This window comes from Nomascus leucogenys, chromosome 4 (assembly GCF_006542625.1).
Source record: "Nomascus leucogenys isolate Asia chromosome 4, Asia_NLE_v1, whole genome shotgun sequence".
Classification (NCBI taxonomy): Eukaryota; Metazoa; Chordata; class Mammalia; order Primates; family Hylobatidae; genus Nomascus; species Nomascus leucogenys.
The window spans coordinates 86,188,750-86,211,440 of NC_044384.1; the positions used below are offsets into that span (position 1 = coordinate 86,188,750).

Below are 22,691 nucleotides of genomic sequence, written 5' to 3' on the forward strand. Positions count from 1 at the left end.
TATGGGAAGTTTTGATGGCCCTCTTCTCCCTGCTTTATTGACTGATGCCCTGCCTTATTGACTGAGCATCAGAAAAACGAGGAAGAATGAGGCAGGGAGAATCTAAGAGTTGCTGGAGAATCCCAGTCACTCTGGAGTCCCCTCTCTGAGCCTTTCGTGAGGCCAGCTGCCTCCTGCCTGGGATTGAAGAGATGCTCCTGGATCCTCCTAATGTATCCCCCTGTTAAGATAATCTGGCTTGAGACTGGGCACGGTAGCTCACATCTGTAATCCCAGCAGTTCGGAAAGCCAAGATGGGAGGATCTCTTGAGCCTAGGAGTTTGAGACCAGCCTGGGGAACAGAGTAAGACCCTGTCTCTACAAAAAAAAAAATAATTTAATTAGCTGGGCGTGATGGTGCATGCTTGTGGTCCCAGCTATTTGGGAGGCTGAGGTGGGAGGATCGCTTGAGCCTGGGAGGTTGAGGCTGCAGTGAACCATGATCACGCCACTGCATTCCAGCCTGGGCAACAGAGCAGGACTCCATCTCAAAAAAAACAAAAACAAAAACAAAACCACCTGACTTTATTTCTTTTAGTCATAAGTAAAAATTATTAATTAACATAATAAGTGAAGTGCTTGGCACAGAGCCCATCATATAAAGTTAAGGGAGCAGCAGCTATGATTCTGAGGCTGCGTGGGACCCTTGGAGGCAGCCCTAGCCAAGCTCCCCTTTCCTATGGTTGGATGAGCTGCTAACCAGGGAACAGTTTGTGGGACTTCGGGTTCAGAGCCTCCCTACTCATCTATTATTTCCCTGTACCCCCACCCCCATGGAGTGCCTTGCTCATCCTTGACAAAGCTGCTTTTATGACAGGGTAAGCAGGCAGACTACAAACTTTGCCCCAAGCTGGCAGACTACAAACTTTGTCCCTACACTGCCTGCTTGGAACTGGGTGGGTGGTTTCGCAGTTAGTTGTCCTTGGCTTTGAGGCAGAGCTCGGCACCCATTCCCCAGTCCCTGTCTGTTTTCCCTTTCAAGGCTGTGGGTGGGTTCCACCTCTAGCCCCAACCCTTGGACTCTGCTCTTTCTTGCCAAACCTATGCTGGTTGTTTTCCAGCTCCCTGTGGTTGCTGGGAGCCAAACCCTTTTAAGCCCAGACTCAGGCTGTCTTTCCCCACTTCCAGGTCATTGCAGAAACTCATCCTGGATTCTGCCCACAGCTAACCCCTGACATCCTCTCACCTCCATTCTGGAATGATGCCTTGGTTTTAAGCTTTTTAAGCCTAAACGGTTCACCATGACACCACTCTATTAGCCTTTTTTTTTTTTTTGAGATGGAGTCTTGCTCTGTTGCCCAGGCTGGAATGCAGTGGCGCAATCTTGGCTCACTGTAAGCTCCGCCTCCCGGGTTCACGCCATTCTCCTGCCTCAGCCTCTCCAAGTAGCTGGGACTACAGGCGCCTGCCACCACACCCAGCTAATTTTTTTGTGTTTTTATTAGAGACGGGGTTTCACCGTGGTCTCGATCTCCTGACCTCATGATTCGCCCGCCTCGGCCTCCCAAAGTGCTGGGATTACAAGCGTGAGCCACCGCGCCTGGCAGCCTCTTTTTTTTTTCCTTTTTTTGAGACAGAGTTTCACTCTGTTGCCCAGGCTGGACTCACTGCAGGCTGGGTGCGGTGACTCACACCTGTAATATCAGCACTTCGGGAGGCCGAGGCGGGTGGATCACTTGAGGTCAGGAGTTTGAAACCAGCCTGGCCAACATGGCGAAACCCCATCCCTACTAAAAATACAAAAGTTAGCCAGGTGTAGTGGTATTACAGTGCCTGAAATCCCAGCTACTCATGAGGCTGAGACAGGAGAATTGCTTGAACCCAGGAGGCAGAGGTTGCAGTGAGCCGAGATCACACCACTGCACTCCAGCCTGGGTGACAGAGCCAGATTCTTATCACACACATACACACACACACAAACACACACACACACACACACACAAAAGGAGATCAGCCGGGCATGGTGGTTCACACCGGTAATCCCAGCACTTTGAGAGGCCAAGGCGGGCAGATCACAAGGTCAGATTGAGACCATCCTGGCTAACACGGTGAAACCCTGTCTCTACTAAAAATACAAAAACTTAGCTGGGTGTGGTGGAGGGCACCTGTAGTCCCAGTTACTTGGGAGGCTGAGGCAGGAGAATGGCGTGAACCTGGGAGGCAGAGCTTGTGGTGAGCCGAGATGGCGCCACTGCACTCCAGCCTGGGTGACAGAGCAAGACTCCGTCTCAAAAAAAAAAAAAAAAGATCAACATCCTCATTTTCTTCTGAACTTCTGGCTGTGTGGTTTTTCAAAGTTTATTTTTAAATCACAGAACACTGTTCAAACATCTTGAAGCCTCATCTGCAAAGCAGAAGTGGAACTGCAGGCAAAGATGCTCCGTTTTGGCCAGGAACAGTGGCTCATGCCTGTAATCCCAGCACTTTGGGAGGCCAGGGCAGGAGGACTGCTTGAAGCCAGTTAGAAACCAGACTAGCCAAGAAAGCAAGACCCTGTCTCTACAAAAAATAATTTAAAAGGCCGGGCGCGGTGGCTCATGCCTGTAATCCCAGCACTTTGGGAGGCCAAGGTGGGCGTATCACGAGGTTAGGAGATCGAGACCATCCTGGCGAACACGGTGAAACCCCATCTCTACTAAAAATACAAAAAATTAGCCAGGTGTGGTGGCACGTGCCTGTAGTCCCAGCTACTTGGGAGGCTGAGGCAGAATGGCGTGAACCCAGGAGGCGGAGCTTGCAGTGAGTGGAGATCGCGCCACTGCACTCCAGCCTGGGTGAGAGAGCAAGACTCTGTCTCAAAATAATAATAATAACTTAAAAATTAGCTGAGTGTGGTGGCACAAGTCTATGGTCCCAGCTACTTAGGACGCTGAGGCAGGAGGATTGCTTGTGCCTAGGAGTGTGCAGCTGCAGTGAGCCCCATGCCACTCTGCTCCAGCCTGGTTGAGAGAGTAAGACCTTGTATCTAAAAAAATAAAAATAATTTTTTTAAAAAAAGGCCTTTAATCCCAGCAGTTTGGGAGGCCAAGATGGGAGGATTGCTTGATCCCAGGAGGTCAAGGTTGCAGTGAGACATGATTGTGCCACTGCACTCCAGCGTGGAGGACAGAGTGAGAACCCTGTCTCAAAAATAAATCAATAAATGAAAAGGAAAATTTGAGTCCAAGATGGGAAGATTACTTGAGGCCAGGAGTTTGAGACCAACTTGGGCAACATAGCAAGAACCCCATCTCTAAAAAAAAATTTTTTTTTTTTTTTGAGATGGAGTTTCTCTCTTATTGCCCAAGCTGGAGTGCAGTGGGGTGATCTCGGCTCACTGCAACCTCCACCTCCTGGGTTCAAGCGATTCTCCTGCCTCAGCATCCCGAGTAGCTGGGACTAAAGGTGAGTGCCACCACGCCCGGCTAATTTTTTGTATTTTTAGTAGAGATGGGTTTTCACCACCAGGCGTGGTGGCTCACGCTTATAATCCCAGCACTTTGGGAGGCCGAGGCCGGCAGATCATGAGGTCAGGAGATCGAGACCACGGTGAAACCCCGTCTCTACTAAAAATACAAAAAAAATTAGCCAGGCGTGGGTGGGCGGGCACCTGTAGTCCCAGCTACTCGGAGAGGCCTGAAGCTGAAGCAGGAGAATGGTGTGAACCCGGGAGGCGGAGCTTGCAGTGAGCTGAGATTGCGCCACTGCACTCCAGCCTGGGCGACAGAGCGAGACTCCGTCTCAAAAAAAAAAAAAAAAAAAAAAGAGATGGGTTTTCACCATGTTAGCCAGGTTGGTCTTGATCTCCTGACCTTGTGATCCACCCGCCTCGGCCTCCCAAAGTGCTGAGATTAGAGGTGTGAGCCACCACACCCGGCCTATACCTCCCTATTTTTAATGACATGACTGTGTCATTGTTTATTTTCAGTCTTGATATTGTCTGTGGAATTCTATATTAGGATGAATTCTGCAGTAAGTAACACAGTCCTAATAGTGGCCAAAGCAATTAAGACATTTAATTATGTCACCAGATCAACAGTCTGGAGATTTGAAGATTCAGAGCAGGTCCAGTGGTGTGGCGACGTCAGGATACTGTCATCATGAACTGTGTTTCTCTTCATATCCCCTCTCCCCTTTTGGTGGCAAGGGTGATTACCACAGCACCAAGCCTCCCATTGTCACACATTCACATGATAGGGTGGAAAGCTGGAAGGAAGGAGACCAAAAAGGGAAAAGCTCCTTTCTAACAGAGAAGAACACCTATGCAATGGAATAATGAAAGTCAGCTGTGAAAATGTCTTTATCTGTGTTGTTACTAACTCATATTAGTTTCCTGTAATCAGTTTCCTTTGTAACAGTGGCAGCTGTAACAAAGTCCCATAAACTGTGGCTTAAAACAACAAAAATTTATTCTCACAGTTCTGCAGGCCAGAAGTACAAACTTAGTATCACTGGGCCGAAATCAAGGTGTGGACAAGAGCTTGCTTCCTCCAGAAACTACAGGGAAACATCCCTTCCTGGCCTCTTCCAGCTTTGTGCGGCCGCTGGCATTCCTTGGCTTGTGGCCGAATCTCACTCCAATCTTCAAGGCCAGCACCATCCACTCAGTCTGCTGTCTTCCCATGGCCTTTTCCTCTGTGTATTTGTGTCAAATCTCCTTCTGCCTCCCTCTTACAAGGATACATGTGATTGCATTTAACACCACCAGAGTAATCCAGGATAATCTCTTCTTAGCAAGGGCCATTGATTTAATCACATCTTCAGAGACTTTGCCACATAAAGTAACATTCACAAGTTCCAGGGATTAGGACCTAATATCTTTGGAGGCCGTTAATAAACCTGCTACAGTGACCTAGTAAATCACAGGTAAATTGATACAATTAACTTAGGAAAAGGTCTCATAAGTAAATTTGACGGGACTAGTTTCCATGACAGAATTTCTCTCTAGCCTCTCTCTCCATTCCTTGTAAAGAGGTAAAGACTTTCCTTATCAGATTGCTTTATTACAGAGATTGTTTTTACCCAAAACTAAGTTTACCTAAGTTTACAAAATTTGATTTAGATCAGTGGTTCTCAGTGGGGATGGTATGGCCCTATGGAAGTTTGTGAGGGCTATTTCTTCTGACTGTGACAATGCTAGGTGGGGGCGGGGATGCTGCTGGTATCGGGGGAAGACTAGGGATACTTACCAACCTTCAATGCGCAGGATAGTCCTGCACCAAATAGCCCACAGGATACCCTTGCAGGTGAAAAATCACTACTTATGTATATTTCAGATGGTGTCTTGCTCTGTCACTCAGGCTGGAGTATAGTGGTGTGATCATAGCTCACTGTAGCCTCCATCTCATGGGATCAAGCAATCCTTCTGCCTCAGCTTCCTGAGTAGCTGGAACTACAGGCATGCACCACCATGTCCAGCTAACTTATTTTTTATTTTCTTTATTTTTGAGACGGAGTCTCACCTTATTGCCCAGCCTGGAGTGCAGTGGCATGATCTCAGCTCACCGCAATCTCTGCTTCCTGGGTTCAAGCGATTCTCCTGACACAGCCTCCTGAGTTGCTGGGATTACAGGTATGTGCCATGACGCCCAGCTAATTTTTTTTTTTTTTTTTTTTGAGACAGAGTCTCGCTCTGTCACCCAGGCTGGAGTGCAGTGACGCAATCTCGGCTCACTGCAAGCTCCGCCTCCCGGGTTCACGCCATTCTCCTGCCTCAGCCTCTCCAAGTAGCTGGAACTACAGGCGCCCGCCACCACGCCCGGCTAATTTTTTGTATTTTTAGTAGAGACAGAGTTTCACCGTGGTCTCGATCTCCTGACCTCATGATTCGCCCGCCTCGGCCTCCCAAAGTGCTGGGATTACAAGCGTGAGCCACCACGCCCGGCCTTTTTTTTGTATTTTTAGTAGAGATTGGTTTTGCCACGTTGGCCAGGCTGGTCTCAAACTCCTGACCTCAAGTGATCTGCCTGCCTTGGCTTCCCAAAGTGCTGGGATTATAGGTGTGAGCCACCATAGCCGACCTATTTTTTTTTTCTTTCTTCCTTCCTTCTTTTCTTTTCTTTTTTTTTTTTTTTTTTACATGATCTCTCAGTTTGTTGCCCAGCCTGGAGTTCAGTGTCATGATTATCGTAGCTCTGTGCAACCTGAAACTCCTGGGCACAAGCAAGCTTTTTGCCTCAGCCTCCCAGCTGGGACCACTAGTGCACATCACCATGCCTGGCTAATTGCTCTTTTTCTTTTCTTCTTTTTTTTTTTTTTTGTTTCAGACAGAGTTTCACTCTGTCACCCAGGCTGGAGCACAGTGGTATGATCTCGGCTCACTGCAACCTCCACCTCCTGGGTTCAAGCAAGTCTTGTGCCTCAGCCTCTCAGGTAGCTAGGATTACAGACACGTGCCAGCACTCCCGGCTAATTTTTTGTATTTTTAGTAGAGATGGGGTTTCACCGTGTTGATTGGGCTGGTCTTGAACTCCTGACCTCAAGTGATACGCCCACCTCGGCCTCCCAAAGTGCTGGGATTACAGGTGTGAGCCACTGTGCCGGGACTAATTTTTGTATTTTTTGAGACATGGGGTCTCCCTGGGTTGCCCAGGTTGGTCTCAAACTCCTGGGCTCAAGTGATCCTCCTGCCTTGGCCTCCCAAAGTGCTGGGATTATAGGCTTGAGCCACTGCGTCCGGCCAAACTTCTTACTGTATGTCTTACATTGTGTTCAACACTTGTTATTGCTGAAAATGGCCTTATCCTTCATACATACTTGCCAAGAGAAATTTTTATTAGAGACAAGGTCTCACTGTGTTGTTCAGGCTGGAGTGCAGTGGTGTGATCACAGCTCACTGCAGCCTTAGCCTCCTGGGCTCAAGTGATCCTCCCACCTCAGCCTCCAGAGTAGCTGGGACTACAGGCACACACCACCACACCTGGCTAATGTTTTAAATTATTTTCATATAGATGGGGTCTATGTTTCTCAGGCTGGTCTTGAACTCCTGAGCTCAAGTGATCCTCCTGCCTCAGCCTCCCAAAGTGCTAGGATTACAGGGATGAGCCACCACACCCATCCCCAAACTTACAATTAAAAAACTCTTACACCTAAAAACAAAAATGTGGTAAAGCCAGTTATTTTATAGGTAAGGAAGATGATATTCATAAGTGTAAAGAATCTAGCACATTGGGAGGCTGATGCTGGAGGATCACTTGAGGCTAGGAGTTTGAGAGTAGCCAGGGCAACAAATTGACCCCCGTCTCTACAAAGTAAAAATTAAAAAATTATCTGGGGGTGTCTGGGAATGGTGGTTCATGCCTGTAATCCTAGCACTTTGGGAGGCTGAGCTGGGCAGATCATGAGGTCAGGAGTTCAAGACCAGCCCGGAAGGTCCAGGCTGCAGGGAGCCATGATTTCATCACTGTACTCCAGTCTGGGCAACAGAGCGAGACTCCGTCTCCAAAAAAACAAAACAAACCAACCAAACAAACAACAACAACAAAGAAAAAACCTGCAAACTTTTCTTTGAGATCAGCCAAGCCAAACTAGACACTTTACAGATGAGAAACTCAGTGAGGGCTGCAGGAGGGAAGAGGGTTGCCCACCTGGACCATAAAACTGAACTAGGGCTAATTTAACGCTCTTTCCATTATTCCAGATCAAGGAGTCAGATCCTTATTCAAGCCCCAGCATTCTGATTTGCCAGGTCTGTGAAGTTTGGCAAGATTCTTTACATCTATTTAATTAATTTATGTATTTAGAAACAGAGTTTCACTCTTCTGCCCAGGTTAGAGTCCAGTGGCACCATTACAGCTCACTATAATCTTAAAATCCTGGGCTCAAGCGATTCCTTCCCCCTCAGCCTCTCAAGTAGCTAGGACTACAGGTGCACTACCACCCGCAGATATATATATATATATATGTGTATATATATATGTGTGTATATATATGTATATATGTGTATATATGTGTGTGTATGTGTATATATGTGTGTATATATATGAATATATATGTGTGTATGTGTGTGTGTGTATATATATGTGTGTGTATATATATATACACACACACACACACACACAAATATGTACATATGTATTTTTTGAGACAGAGTCTCACTCTGTCACCCAGGCTGGAGTGCAGCAGCCACGATCTCAGCTCACCGCAACCTCCGCCTCCTGGGTTCAAGCAATTCTCCTGCCTCAGCCTCCTGAGTACCTGGGATTACAGACGCACACCACTACGCCCAGCCAATTTTTTGTATTTTTAGTAGAGACGGGGTTTCACCATGTTAGCCAGGCTGGTCTCGAACTCCTGACCTCGTAATTTGCCTTCCTCGGCCTCCCAAAGAGCTGGGATTACAGGCATGAGCCACCCCGCGCAGCCGCTGGCTAATTTTTAAAAAATTTTTTTTAGAGATGGGTTTTGGTCGTTGCCCAGGCTGGCCCCAACCTTCTGAGCTGAGGCCATCTCCCTGCCTCACCCTCCCAAAGTGCTGGGATTACAGGCATGAGCCACCACACCCAGCCTAAAATTAGTTTTACTTGTTTCTTTTCACCTTTTAAAATGTGGCTACTAGAAAAATTAAAAGCACCTATGGGTCTCACTGTGTTAACGTGAGACCCCACCCACCGGGTGGGGTGACTCATACCTGTAATCCCAGCACTTTGGGAGGCCGAGGCAGGCGAATCACGAGGTCAGGAGTTCCGGACCAGCCTGGCCAACATGCTGAAACCCCTACTAAAAATGCAAAAATTAGCCAGGCGTGGTGGCGTGCGCGCCTGTAATCGCAGCTACTCGGGAGGCTGAAGCAGGGAAAATTGCTTGAACCCAGGAGGCGGAGGCTGCAGTGAGCTGAGATAGTGCCACTGCACTACAGCCAGGGTGATGAGAGTTAAACTCTGTCTCAATAAATAAATAAATAAAATGGCTATGCTTACTGGGTAGCTAGGGGTTTGCTGATACCCTGTTCTGGGAATACTGCCAGCAGTTTGGATTTCAGGAGATACCAGAGTACTGCCCCTTTTCTTTTCTTTTCGAGACGGAGTCTTGCTCTGTCGCCCAGGCTGGAGTGCAGTGGTGCGATCTTGGCGCACTGCAAGCTCCAACTCCCGGGTTCACGCCATTCTCCTGCCTCAGCCTCCTGAGTAGCTGGGACTACAGGCGCCCACCACCATGCCCAGCTAATTTTTTGTATTTTTAGTAGAGACAGGGTTTCACCGTGTTAGTCAGGATGGTCTCGATCTCCTGACCTCGTGATCTGCCCGCCTCGGCCTCCCAAAGTGCTGGGATTACAGGCGTGAGCCACCTCGCCTGGCCCAAGCACATGCCATTTCAATGGCCTTGTGCTGCAGAACTCCCACCCTCCTATTCTGCTCTCTGTTCCAGGCTCTGGCCATATTGGGCTCTTTTTTTTTTTTGGAGATGGAGTCCTGCTCTGTTGCCCAGGATGGAGTACAGTGGCGCGATCTCAGCCCACTGCAACTTCCACCTCCTGGGTTCAAGTGATTCTAGTGCCTCAGCCTCCTGAGTAGCTGGGATTACAGGTGCCAGTCATCACGCATGGCTAATGTTTTGTTTTCAATTAGCAATAATTGCGCCTCGGATAAACCTCATTGGCTACGATACTGCCACTGCGCAAAGCTAATGTTTTGTAGTTTTAGTAGAGACAGGGTTTTACCATGTTGGTTAGGCTGGTCTTGAACTCCTGACCTCAGGTGATCCGCCCGCCTCAGCCTCCCAAAGTGCTGGGATTACAGGCGTGAGCCACTGGGCCTGGCCCATACTGGCTCTTGACTCTTCCTTGAACCAGCCAGATTTGCTTCTGCCCCAGCACTCTGACTTGTACTTTCTGGCCGGCATGATCTTCCCTCAGAAGATGGCTTAGTTCCTTTGATTACTCCAAGTCCTCATCACCATCTAACACGCTTATGTTTTACTTATTTCTCGCCTGTCTCTCCCCACCATAAGATCCAAGAAGGTTGGGATTTCTGTCATTTTTTTTTGTTCACTGCTATATTCTTGGTGGTGTCCACATGGTAGGTGCTATTTGTTGACTGAACACGTAGGCAAATATTTCCCTGAGTTTGTCACATATCTATGTTTTTGATGTTGTCTGCCATGCAACAATCTTATTTACATACTCGAATCTGTTTAAAAAAATTTTTGAGATGGAATCTCACTCTGTCGCCCAGGCTGGAGTGCAGTGGCGTGATCTTGGCTCACTGCAACCTCCGCCTTCCGGGTTCAAGCGATTCTCCTGCCTCAGCCTCCCAAGTAGCTGGGATTACAGGTGCGCACCACCACGCCCGGCTAATTTTGTATTTTTAGTAGAGACGGGGTTTCACCATGTTGGCCAGGCTGATCCTGAACTCCTGACCTCCGGTGATCTGCCTGCCTTTGTCTCCCAAAGTGCTGGAATTACAGGCGTGAGCCACCAGTCCCGGACTAAAATTTTTTTTAATAAGGCTCAACTTTTGCTTCCTGCAGAATTAATTTTCTCGTTTATTAAACTGTTTATTATGAAAATCTTCAAACATACAATAGCGTCATTCCATTATTTCTTGACTGGGAATTCCATCAGGGCAGAGGCCTTTGATTTTTCACCGTCTGCCAGCAGCTCAGCAACCCCAGGGAATGTTTCCAAAGAATGAATTAATGGCACGAGGGCTTCTCCGGGGCCTGCCTCAGGTCCCCTCGCGGTGCCCAGCACAGTCCCGGGAGCCGTTTGCCGACTCAAGGCGCCTGTCCTGGTTTCTCCCGCCAGGCCCGGCCTTCCCCCGTACACTCACGCGGCCACCTCCAGGCGCGAGTTTGGACAGGGCTTCCAGAATGGGAGGAGCCCTGACTTTCAATTGAACAAAGTTTTTCCTGGGAGCCCGCCGGTCGCAGCCCCACCCGGGCCAGAGGCCGCCTTACAGACTAGGCCTCTGCCGCCGGCGCCGCTCGCGCGCGTTCTCCTCTCTTCAGCCCTCCCTCTCCTTCCCAACCCCCCTCCCGCCACGGGCCGTGGCGGTTGGTCGTCCCTTTCCCACCCCCTCAGCTAACGAGCGGGCTCTAGGCCCTCTGGGATTGGCTGTGCCTGAGCGCATCTTCCCTCAGCGTTTCTGATTGGTCGCTGGACGCGCGGGATGCGAGTCCCCATTGGCTAGGCCAGGGCGCCTGCGCGGCGGGGTTCTCGGTCGCCAGCCATTCCTGGGGAGGACTGCCGGTCGTTCGGACGTCTGAGCTGTCGCTGGAGGAGAGGTCCGGGCTCTCCGAGAAGGCGGCTGGGGCGATAAAATGAAGATATTCGTGGGCAACGTCGACGGGGCGGATACGACTCCGGAGGAGCTGGCAGCTCTCTTTGCGCCCTACGGCACGGTCATGAGCTGCGCCGTCATGAAACAGTTCGCCTTCGTGCACATGCGCGAGAACGCGGGCGCGCTGCGCGCCATCGAAGCCCTGCACGGCCACGAGCTGCGGCCGGGGCGCGCGCTCGTGGTGGAGATGTCGCGCCCAAGGCCTCTTAATACTTGGAAGATTTTCGTGGGCAATGTGTCGGCTGCATGCACGAGCCAGGAACTGCGCAGCCTCTTCGAGCGCCGCGGACGCGTCATCGAGTGTGACGTGGTGAAAGGTAACGCGGAGGCGCGCTCGGGGGCGGGGGCGCGGGCGCGCTCGGGGCACTCTGCCTGTTAGCCACGCCCCTTACCCGGGGGTCGGTCACTGCGCGGTTGGGAGGGGTGGGGAAGTGCGCGGGAGCAGGTCGGAGGTGTTGGGGGCGCGTTGGGTAGAGCCACCCTCCTCCCCTGCGGTCCAGGAACCGTCCACCAAGTAGGAGGAAGCGGCTCTGGGTGGGTGCGGCGGCCACTGCGAGCCAAGCTACGGGGCCGGGGACGCGCCTGAGAGCCTTGCGAGTGTACCGGGGGCGCGCCTTCTCCTGGTCTCCTGGGCCTGGCACCCAGCGGAAATTGGGAAGTGACGGGCACAAGCCGGATCATGAAGCGGGGAAGATTTCTCCACTTCCCCACTTCCTCTCCAGACGTCGGTCAGAGCAAGGGAAGAGGGAAAAGGTGGGGGCTGACGCCCCAAGGCCGCCCTCCTGTTCCCTCCCGATGAATGTGCTCAAGCGGAAGGTAACGGGGCCCTTGGACGTTTCTCGGGCTGGGGTCTTTTAGTCTTGTCTGGCATGGGTCTACTCATGGGCACAGTTACACTTGGGTAAGAGAGGGGCCCCTTCCGAATCACTTTGGCCTTTCAACGTTAGGTAGGTTAGGCGTGGCAGCTCTGTGCTTTCCTCCTCCCTCAAACTTGGGATTTTTCTTTGGGCTCGATTTTACATCTGTCAACTGGAAACCCCAGCCTTTTGCATGTGCAAGAAAGCTTGTTTTATGAAGTCCCCTTCTGCGTGGTCTTTACGTGCCAAGCCAGTGCCCTAGGGCAGTGTCATTCTTTTATAAGCTTGGTGACTTTGCAGGGGGGCATACTCTGGCTGAGGGGGTCCTGGGGAGAAGTCTGTGAGAGGTCTTCATTAAACAGTGGCTAAACACGATTTACTGAATCAGTAGTAGTCATTGCTTGAGTAGTCTAATCCTCAGGGCAGATCCCTATTGCCTTTTCTTCGAGAAAAATGTGTCACCATAATTTAAGCCTGACTAGGGACCCAGTTGACTTTTTCATAGCCTGAGTTTTATCCCTTAAGCTCTTTATCTTTTACATTGGCAAGGTTTGGTGGGACAGCCCTTGTGTATGTGGCCAGTCTCTGCTCCACTTGGGAACAGATCAGAGTTAACTTTGCCCTGTCATTTTGGAAGATGCAGCCTGGGAGTATCTGATGCCCTATTCCTGGTGGGTTCATACCTGCTCATACCCTGTGTGATAAGTTTCAGGGATAGGAAGTAAATGTGGGTGCAAGTGCTTATTTATCCCACCAAGATATTTCATTTGCTGTCCTGGAAAGGCACATGTTTGGGGCCATTCCTAGTCCTTTAAGTGGGGGAAATATAAAGGGTCGTAGTGTCCACTACTAGGAACAAGTCCTTGTTCTGCATTAATACTGCATTCTATTTTCCTCAACTCAGGTTATACAAGTCCACGACTATCCGGAATCGGGCTTTCCTGCTGGGTGCTCTGAGGCAGGCTGTATGGTGCATGGATTTTTGCTTTTGTTTAGAGTAAAAGAGTGGGGGAGGGTCTCAGATTGGGTACTTGTCCAGCAGAAAGATGGGGTATATGAGTCTCATTTGTGAGAGTTTTGTGTTTAATTGACTTACCAAGTTTCTTTTGTGGTTGTTAGGTAGAGTGGCTACTAGATTGAGAGTCTAAAGTCAAACATCTGAAGGGACAGTCTCCCTGGAACTCAAGCTTCTTGCTTGCTTTCAGGTGGTAGAGAAAGTCAAAAATTTGCCTGAATTTGCTTGGGACCCAACACCAAGTGACAATGCGGGTGAAGTGCATAACTGCACATGAATTTTTAGAACTCCTGGCTGACTCCTTGTGAGAGTTAGAGAGAGTTTTGTGCATTTTGTTCCTTTGTAAACATTTGATTAGCAAAAATGCATTGACTTACTCAGGGAGTGGTGGTCAACTATTTGCAATTATATTGTTGTGTAACAGAGCTCCTGATATACTTCGATGTAAGAGTCTGGGAAAGATTTGAACATCATATCTTCCACTGATGTCTTTTTATCTGTTTGTGATTACGGAAAGTGAGGGTTGAAAGTTGGGCGTGTAGTAGAAGCGACTGGCTCTCCAAAGAGTGTACTCATTTCTTGTGCTGGGAATGGTCATTTGATTGAGTCTCCTTATGTTGACTTACAGGGCTTTGAAAAGCACAGAAGCTTGGTGTTGTACCGGACAACCAGCTCTGTTTTATTTCACAGGAAAAAAAAAAAAACAACATAGTTGCTTGGTTACTCCAGGAGCTTAGATAGGATTTGTAGAACAGAAATCTCAATAGCAACAGTGGATTGTAACCACTCCACAGTTTCCTCCTGTTGGGTGTTCAAAGATGAACAGCTTCCGGAAACATGTACAGACTTGTGGGGAGATCTGAAAGACAAAAGAGGAAAATATCTTCTCTTCATTTTTGTGAGTGACTGTTTCTTCTTCCTATACAGAGCTCTGTAGTTTCAAGTTTAAGATTTTTTCTTTCTTTTCTTTTTTTTTTTTTTTTTTTTTTGAGACGGTGTCTTGCTCAGTCGCCCAGGCTGGAGTGCAGTGGCGCCATCTTGGCTCACTGCAAGCTCTGCCTCCCGGGTTCATGCCATTCTCCTGCCTCAGCCTCCCAAGTAGCTGGGGCTACAGGTGCCCGCCACCAAGCCCGGCTAATTTTTCGTATTTTTAGTAGAAACGGGGTTTCAACATGTTAGCCAGGATGGTCTCCATCTCCTGACCTTGTGATCTGCCCGCCTCAGCCTCCCAAAGTGCTGGGATTACAGGTGTGAGCCACCGCGCCTAGCCCTCAAGTTTAAGATTTTTAGTCTTAAGATAGGAGAACTTGTTTTTCTGGATTCACTTAACTTTGTTACTGGAGGACTTGTGATGCCACCAGACCATTTGGAGATCTCTGTAAAACATTACTTGATAGTCCCAATGCAGTGATTTCCTTCAGAGTTTCCTTGAATTAGATCTCTGGGCAAGAAGGTTCCTGGAATTTTTCAGATCTCTCGTTTTAATGGTCTTAGGAGTACTTGGGTGTTAGGGCATCTTTAATCTAGCTAGGTCTGTGCTTTGCTGCTTACTGTGATGGGGCTTATCACTACTGGATGCAGTTGAGTTAGCTGGGCAACCTATTCACACTTTCCCCTCCAATGTCAAGCTTAGAAACTTCCTGATACAATTTGGTTACAATTGTATCAGATGGATTTTTAAATTTTGTATTTATTTTTATATTATTTATATATTTATTATTATTTTTTGAGACAGTCTCGTTCTGTTGCCCAGGCTGGAGTGCAGTGGTGAGATCTTGGCTCACTGCAACCTCCGCCTCCTGGGGTCAAGCAGTTCTCCTGCCTCAGCCTCTCAAGTAGCTGGGACTACAGGCCACCACACCTGGCTAATTTTTGAATATTTAGTAGAGACAGGTTTCACTATGTTGGCCAGGCTGGTCTTGAACTCCTGACTTCAGGTGATCTGCCTGCCTTGGCCTCCCAAAGTGTTGGGATTACAGGTGTGAGCCACCATGCCTGGCCTGGATTTTTAAATTTTTTGACCAGTTATAAAACTTATTTGGGTAGTCATTTGAATCGTACATGTGGAATCTCAAGTTTCAAATTTCACCACTTGGTCTGAATAAAACCCAGCTAAGGAGGGAAACAGACAATGGGATGTCCAAATGCTCTTGTAAGCCCATGGAAGTTTTTGTCTCATTCTAGTGTCAGGAATTTGTGGATAGAATAATCAGGACTATTAGAATTGTTCCTTAATATTCCCTCAGAATGTCTGGAGGCCCCTCCCCGCAACAAGTGCCTATGAGCTCCAGCAACTCTGCTTCCTTTTCACTTTGGGCCTTTCTGCTTGCCGTCTCCAGGTGGTTTTGCCATTCCCGAGGATTACCTCAGCCTCTGGTTTTATTTTTATTTTTTATTTAAAAATTTTTTAAAATATTTATTCATTCTTTAGGGTCTCGCTTTGTTGCTCAGGCCAGAGTGCAGTGGCGTGATTGTGGCTCACTGTAGTCTTGACCTCGTGAGCTCAAGCCATCCTTCCACTTCAGTCTCCCAAAGTATTAGGATTACAGGAGGGAGCCACCATGCCTGGCCCAGCCTCTGCTTTTAAAGGGCTTTTAGGTCACATGCTGTTTTTTTTTTTTTTTTTTTTTTTTAAGCTTACTCTACCCAAAGTGGAGATGAAGGATCACAGGACAACTTTAGTGCCTTATGGCTAGGCCAAAGGAAACACGTAGCTTTTCACAGGTGGTAGATAAGGCTCTGGCCATGGGAGTGTTGAGGACAGAGTTGTGATAATTCATTTTGTTCCTTTTTTTTTTTTTTTTTTGAGACGGAGTTTCTCCTTTTTTGCCCAGGCTGGAGTACAGTGGCACGATCTTGGCTCACTGCAACCTCCGCCTCCCGGGTTAAAGTGATTCTCCTGCCTCAGCCTCTTGAGTAGCTGGGATTACAGGCACATGCCACCGGCTAATTTAATATTTTTAGTAAAGACGGCGTTTCACCTTGTTGGTCAGGCTGGTCTTGAATTCCTGACCTCAGGTGGTCCACCTGCCTCGGCCTCCCCAAAGTGCTGGGATTATGGTGTGAGCCACTGCGCCTGGTCTCATTGTGTTCTTTTATCATCTGTGCCAGGTTCTAAGTTTGCATGGCATTGTGTTTTGCTTGAGATAAAAGATAATATTCTATAGGGAAATAAATCTCTGGTTATTTCTAGGTTTGAATAATCATAATTCCTTATTCTGTAGCTGTTCATATCTTACAAGGCACTTTTGTCTTTTCTCTTGTACCTCTTAACTTTGAGGTAGGTAGGATAGATGTGTCGGAGGAAATAAATGGTAAGTTTCTTTTTATTTTTTTTTGAGACGGAGTTTTGTGCATGTCACCCAGGCTGGAGTGCAGTGGCATGATCTTGGCTCACTGCAACCTCCTTCTCTTTCTTCCGGGTTCAAGTGATTCTCCTCCCTCAGCCTCTGGAGTAGCTGAGATTACAGGTGCCAGCCACCACGCCCGGGTAATTTTTGTATTTTTAGTAGAGACGTGGTTTTACCATGTTGGCCAGGCTGGTCTCGAATTCCTGACCTCAGGTGATCCACCCACCTGGGCTTCCTAAAATGTTGGGATTACATGTGTGAGCCACCGTGCTTGGCCAGTTTTTTTCTTTTCTTCTTTTTCTTTCTTTCTTTCTGTTTTTTTTGAAATGGAGTCTTGCCGTGTCACCCAGACTGGAGTACGGTGGTGCCATTTCGGCTTACTGCAGCCTCCACCTCCCAGGTTCAAGTGATTCTCCTGCCCCAGAGCCTCCCGAGTAGCTGGAATTATAGGTGTGCACCACCACACCTGGCTAATTTTTGTATTTTTAGTAGAGACAGGGTTTCACCATGTTGGTCAGGCTGATCTTGAACTCCTGATCTCAGGTAGTCTGCCTGCCTTGGCCTCCCAAAGCCCTGGCATGAGCCCCTGTACCTGCCTCAATGGTAAGTTTCCTAAGATCTTATAATAAGTTAGTGATACCTGGGTCTGGAACTGAGACCATTGAATTCCTAATTAAGGATCCCTTTTGTGCTATGCCACACTTCTGACTTCTACTTATTGATTGTATTTTTTTTCCCCATTATCCTGCGTTTTGTGTCATTGTCTTCAAATCCAGGGAAATGACTTGTTCTGTAGGAGCAGCTAGATAAGGCATCCCAGTACGAAAGTTTCTAAAAATGAGGACCCTCGTTTGGAGGTTTTAAGAATGTTTCTTATCTTAGTATTGTCATCTAGGTAGCTCTTTGTTTCTTAAACTGATGTGACAGATAGCATTCTGGTACTTGGATACTATCTAAGAGTAGCCACAGGTTGAGAATGGAGCTAAGCTCAGAGGCTTATTTCCTAGGGGCAGGATTCTCTCGTTCAGATTCTGCCCGTGCTTTGTGCTTTGTGAATGTGGACATGAGAATTTCTTTCCATTCCTTCATTTCCTGAAGTTTTCTCCTTCTGTGTGGTAGATAAGTATAACTTTGAGACCAGCATCCTGTCTTCTCCTACCATAGCTTATTCAGATCATAATGAGAGCTGCAGGGGTAACCTGCTTAGCAGAGCCTGTTAGCTGCAGTAATTGCAGCTTCATATCTTATAGGTGAGAAACCAGATCTTTCTGGTAAGCAGTCTGCTCTGTGAACAGAAGCCCAAGGTGTAAGGTATACCTCTGTCCCTTAAAGAGGAAACAGTGGAGGATGCAATGTGGTCTGGGACAGGGGGATTGGGCATGAACTCAGTCAGTAGGCTTAGTTTCTATTCCCATACCTCATTGGCTTACACAGGGTCCATCTTCTCTACTTCTAAGCCTAAATTTTTAGTCACATTACACAGTCCTGCCTTATACCTTGACTTCTCAGGGATAGATTGTGTAGCAAAGGGGCATTGGAAGAGCTGTGATTCTCGTCCTGACTCTAACACACTTTGAGTGGAGCAAGCCATATAAAAACTCTGAGCATGTATGTATGTCCACCTGTTAAATGGAGGTAATGATTCTTTGCCCTGCCTACCTTACAGGATTGTGAGGCCCAAATGAGTTCCTCCTGTACCTGAGAGTGCCTTGAAAACTTGGGAAGTACTGTGAAAAAGTGGAGAGATCATATTGGAATGTTGTGAACTGCTTGCTTGTTGCAGTCTCTCTTGCCTTAATTGGACATGGGCTGAGAGATGGGTCATACCAAAATGTGAATGGTCATTTCCAGTGTTTTGAGAGTTAGGCCTCAAAAGTGAGCTAGGCCTCAAAGCTGTTTGGTGAGCTTGGGTTGAGAACACTGAAGAACTGAGTGATCTAGGAACCCTTTCTGCATTTTGTTCTGCCGGTTTGTACTTACAGGAGATGTGAAGATTTTTATCCTGTGTTGCAGTTCATCTTTGCTCCTTCTTCTCTCACCAGGAAGTTGGGTGAGGTGGCAGGGTTTGTAAAGGGGAGAATGGGAAGAAGGCTGTAGGTAAAGATGACTGCTTGGGACAGTCAGAAGCTTTGTTATATGGGAGCTACATTTTATGACATACTCCTGGAGAGGAGGGTTTGGAGGCCTTGGAGGTAGCTGGCAACAGCTGGGTGCTGTTGTGTGTCCAATTTGGGACCCATCAGGTAGCATGCCCTGCCCCCCTAATTGCTAACCCTCTGTCTGCTGCTTTATCAGACTACGCGTTTGTTCACATGGAGAAGGAAGCAGATGCCAAAGCCGCAATCGCGCAGCTCAACGGCAAAGAAGTGAAGGGCAAGCGCATCAACGTGGAACTCTCCACCAAGGGTCAGAAGAAGGGGCCTGGCCTGGCTGTCCAGTCTGGGGACAAGACCAAGAAACCAGGGGCTGGGGATACGGCCTTCCCTGGAACTGGTGGCTTCTCTGCCACCTTCGACTACCAGCAGGCTTTTGGCAACAGCACTGGTGGCTTTGATGGGCAAGCCCGTCAGCCCACACCACCCTTCTTTGGTCGCGACCGCAGCCCTCTGCGCCGTTCACCTCCCCGAGCCTCTTATGTGGCTCCTCTGACGGCCCAGCCAGCTACCTACCGGGCCCAGCCGTCAGTGTCACTGGGAGCTGCCTATAGGGCCCAGCCTTCTGCCTCTTTGGGTGTTGGCTATCGGACTCAGCCCATGACAGCCCAGGCAGCCTCTTACCGCGCTCAGCCCTCTGTCTCCCTTGGGGCACCATACAGGGGCCAGCTGGCTAGTCCTAGCTCCCAGTCTGCAGCTTCTTCACTCGGCCCATATGGTGGAGCCCAGCCCTCAGCCTCGGCCCTTTCCTCCTATGGGGGTCAGGCAGCTGCGGCTTCTTCGCTCAACTCCTATGGGGCTCAGGGTTCCTCCCTTGCCTCCTATGGTAACCAGCCATCCTCTTACGGCGCCCAGGCTGCCTCTTCCTATGGGGTTCGTGCAGCTGCTTCTTCCTACAACACCCAGGGAGCAGCTTCCTCCTTAGGCTCCTACGGGGCTCAGGCAGCCTCCTATGGGGCCCAGTCTGCAGCCTCCTCACTAGCTTATGGAGCCCAGGCAGCTTCATATAATGCCCAGCCCTCGGCCTCTTACAATGCCCAGTCTGCCCCATATGCTGCACAGCAGGCTGCTTCCTACTCTTCCCAACCTGCTGCCTATGTGGCACAGCCAGCCACAGCTGCTGCCTATGCCAGCCAGCCAGCAGCCTACGCCGCACAAGCCACTACCCCAATGGCTGGCTCTTATGGGGCCCAGCCGGTTGTCCAGACCCAGCTGAATAGTTATGGGGCCCAAGCATCAATGGGCCTCTCAGGCTCCTATGGGGCTCAGTCGGCTGCTGCGGCCACTGGCTCCTATGGTGCCGCAGCAGCCTATGGGGCCCAACCTTCTGCCACCCTGGCAGCTCCTTACCGCACTCAGTCATCAGCCTCATTGGCTGCTTCCTATGCTGCCCAGCAGCATCCCCAGGCTGCTGCCTCCTACCGCGGCCAGCCAGGCAATGCCTACGATGGGGCAGGTCAGCCGTCTGCAGCCTACCTGTCCATGTCCCAGGGGGCCGTTGCCAACGCCAACAGCACCCCGCCGCCCTATGAGCGTACCCGCCTCTCCCCACCCCGGGCCAGCTACGACGATCCCTACAAAAAGGCTGTCGCCATGTCGAAAAGGTACTGTATGCCCCCCCGCCTCTGCCCCCAGCTGGGGCTTAGGGCAAGGGGCTGAGGTTGGCAGGGGAGGGAAACTGGAGGCATTGGCCCCTCCCTCGGTCTTCTGTATTTCTGTGGGATGTCCAGAGGCCGAGGGGAGCAGTGTCTATGAACTTTTCTGGTCACCAGGGTTCAGGTGGAGCATAGTGCTCAGCCTGGGGTGGTACCTGCTAGTCAGGCCAGGTACAGTCACCTGTCTAGGCTAGCTCAAGTGTCATTGGAGCTACTGCCTGCAGGACCGTGGCCCATATCCTTTCCCACTGTCTCAAGGATCCTTAAGCCTATTACGTGGTTGTCCTGGCTTTGGCAGGGATGGGGGTTAAAGAGTAGTCCCTTTGGCATTCACTGGCTAAAGGCAAGTTTATGAGGTGCGTCCACTGTGGGAAGTTGGGGACCTTGCTTTCATCCGCCGTTCTGTTGATAAACAACCAAGGTCTTTCTCTGCAGGGCCCAGGGGCGGAGATAGTTTGCTGTGGTGTGGGAATGTAGACCAAAATCCACCTTGGCTAGTTCAGAGGGGAGGACTTCAGTGGAGGGTTTGATTTCCCACTGAGTTGAAGCCAGGCTTGATTTTTTTGGCCTGGATAGGGTGATGAGCCTTCTGACAAAAGGAGACCAATCTCTTGGAGACCAATGTGATCACACCCTCCCTGTCCCCATTGGCATCTCCCCAATGCCCACCTGGAGTCCTCCCCTCAATTGTCTCATTCACCAACTGTCTTCTTCTCTCGACTAGGTATGGTTCCGACCGGCGTTTAGCCGAGCTCTCTGATTACCGCCGTTTATCAGAGTCGCAGCTTTCGTTCCGCCGCTCGCCGACAAAGTCCTCGCTGGATTACCGTCGCCTGCCCGATGCCCATTCCGATTACGCACGCTATTCGGGCTCCTATAATGATTACCTGCGGGCGGCTCAGATGCACTCTGGCTACCAGCGCCGCATGTAGGGCCATCCTGGGATTGGGCACCACAGGGAGGGAGGGAGAAAAGAGGTGGGTAGGGTTACAGATCCAGGTTATAACTACTCTGGCCCATATCTTTCCTGGTTGCGGTTTTTCATCCCCTCTACCATGTGGGCCTTCCCCAGGAGATGATCCTTTTGAGTGTTCGGCAGTAACCTACTTTGTTCCTTCGCCTCAGCAGCAAATCTTGCTACTGGCTCTAGATCTGCGGTTTCCCCCCTACCCTGCCTCCTGTCTCCCCAGAATGGGAATTTCTTTTATGTTTTTATTTTTTTCCTGGCTCCCTTTTATTTTTGTGCGCGATATTTAAGGTCGTCTGGATGGGGAAGCAACCTGCAGCTGAGGTCGCCGGCGCCTTTTTCTTTTTAGATGGGAAGGAGGCCAGGAAAGGGTTAGCTTAACCATTTCCTATGCGCCAAGCTGTGCCAGCAGTCCAGGGTACCCTGACTGTTCCTCTGTAGACTGTTGAGACTGAGTTCCTGTTGGGACAGTCAGTCGGTATGTATCCAAGTCCCTGCTGACCACTAATGTTCTAGCTGATGGTGAGCGGCACAGTCCCACTTCCCCATCTCCCCAAGTAGGTGGTGTTAGAAAACGTTAATTTTTTTCCCTTTTGTATGGACTACAAATAAAACTTGGGGCAATTTGCAGTTTGGAAACCTGGTTGTCATTGTCTTGATTGCATTCAGTGTCAAAGGAGCCAATTTGACATCCAGGAAGACCTGATAGTTAAAGGGAAGGCAGTCAGAGAACCCAGGACTGGTGAGGAAAGGGGTTTGAATGTGGGAATTAGAAGGATTGCCCTGTGGCCCAGAAGGATTTAGCTCATCATCGTCCTGCTAGCCTGCCATCTTTCAGACTTTCCAGGGCAGGTGGCCTGGTCCTCAGCCTTCAACTTGAGTTAGTCACACCAAAATGCAGTAAATAATGCCCATTTTCCTCTGCCTGTGCTTGACCATTTTCACTGACTTTTCTCCAGTTCAGGAATAACCTGTGTTCCAATGGGATGGTTCTGGGGTTTGGCCTCTCAATAAGTGGGGAATGGGCTGCCATGGTATTTACAGGCTAGTAGATCCTTTAGGTAGTAGGCTCGAATGAGTGCTGGGGCTGGGACCCAGAAAGGAACCAGTAGTGGAGTGGAGGTAATGGCATTGCCCGATACTGCCCTATGGTTGGAATAAGGAAGGGCAGAGAAAACTTGAAGCAGGTATGGGGCATTCTGGCCATAGAGCTCGTATTGTGCCTGTTGAGCTGTACCATGGAACATCCTCCTGTGTCCTGCCAACCCCTGCCATTATAGTCACCGGAGACTCCTTTCCCTATCCCTATCTGTTAGGGTTTTCAGATGTCCTCTTCGCTGGGTTTATATTTGAAGGTGTAGAATCTGGGAAGGGGTGGAGTGCAAGCATAACCAAAT

At 49.4% G+C, this 22,691-nt stretch overlaps 1 protein-coding gene and 1 pseudogene across 2 annotated transcripts; one reads left to right on the forward strand and one right to left on the reverse strand.

Moving 5' to 3' along the window:
• Positions 1–9,514: 9,514 nt before the first annotated feature.
• Positions 9,515–9,641, reverse strand: LOC115835032 (annotated as a pseudogene).
• A 1,279-nt stretch (positions 9,642–10,920) lies between these two features.
• Positions 10,921–21,933, forward strand: LOC100584644 (RNA-binding protein 14). 2 transcript variants are annotated; one of them, XM_030811275.1, is made up of 3 exons: positions 10,921–11,614; positions 18,815–20,276; positions 21,052–21,933. In XM_030811275.1, exons 1-3 carry the CDS (start codon positions 11,278–11,280, stop codon positions 21,257–21,259), a joined length of 2,007 nt encoding a protein of 668 aa, XP_030667135.1. In that variant the 5' UTR covers positions 10,921–11,277; the 3' UTR covers positions 21,260–21,933. The 2 variants fall into 2 exon arrangements, with proteins under 2 accessions (XP_030667135.1, XP_030667136.1); XM_030811276.1 differs by lacking the exon at positions 10,921–11,614 and adding an exon at positions 11,645–13,124.
• Positions 21,934–22,691: the final 758 nt, after the last annotated feature.

Excerpts from the sequence above, each read along its gene's own strand:
- LOC100584644 (XM_030811275.1), top strand. The coding sequence starts at position 11,278 with ATGAAGATATTCGTGGGCAACGTCGACGGGGCGGATACGACTCCGGAG. Across the intron at positions 11,615-18,814 it reads CGAGTGTGACGTGGTGAAAG|ACTACGCGTTTGTTCACATG; the intron begins GTAACGCGGAGG and ends CTGCTTTATCAG. Across the intron at positions 20,277-21,051 it reads GCTGTCGCCATGTCGAAAAG|GTATGGTTCCGACCGGCGTT; the intron begins GTACTGTATGCC and ends TCTCTCGACTAG.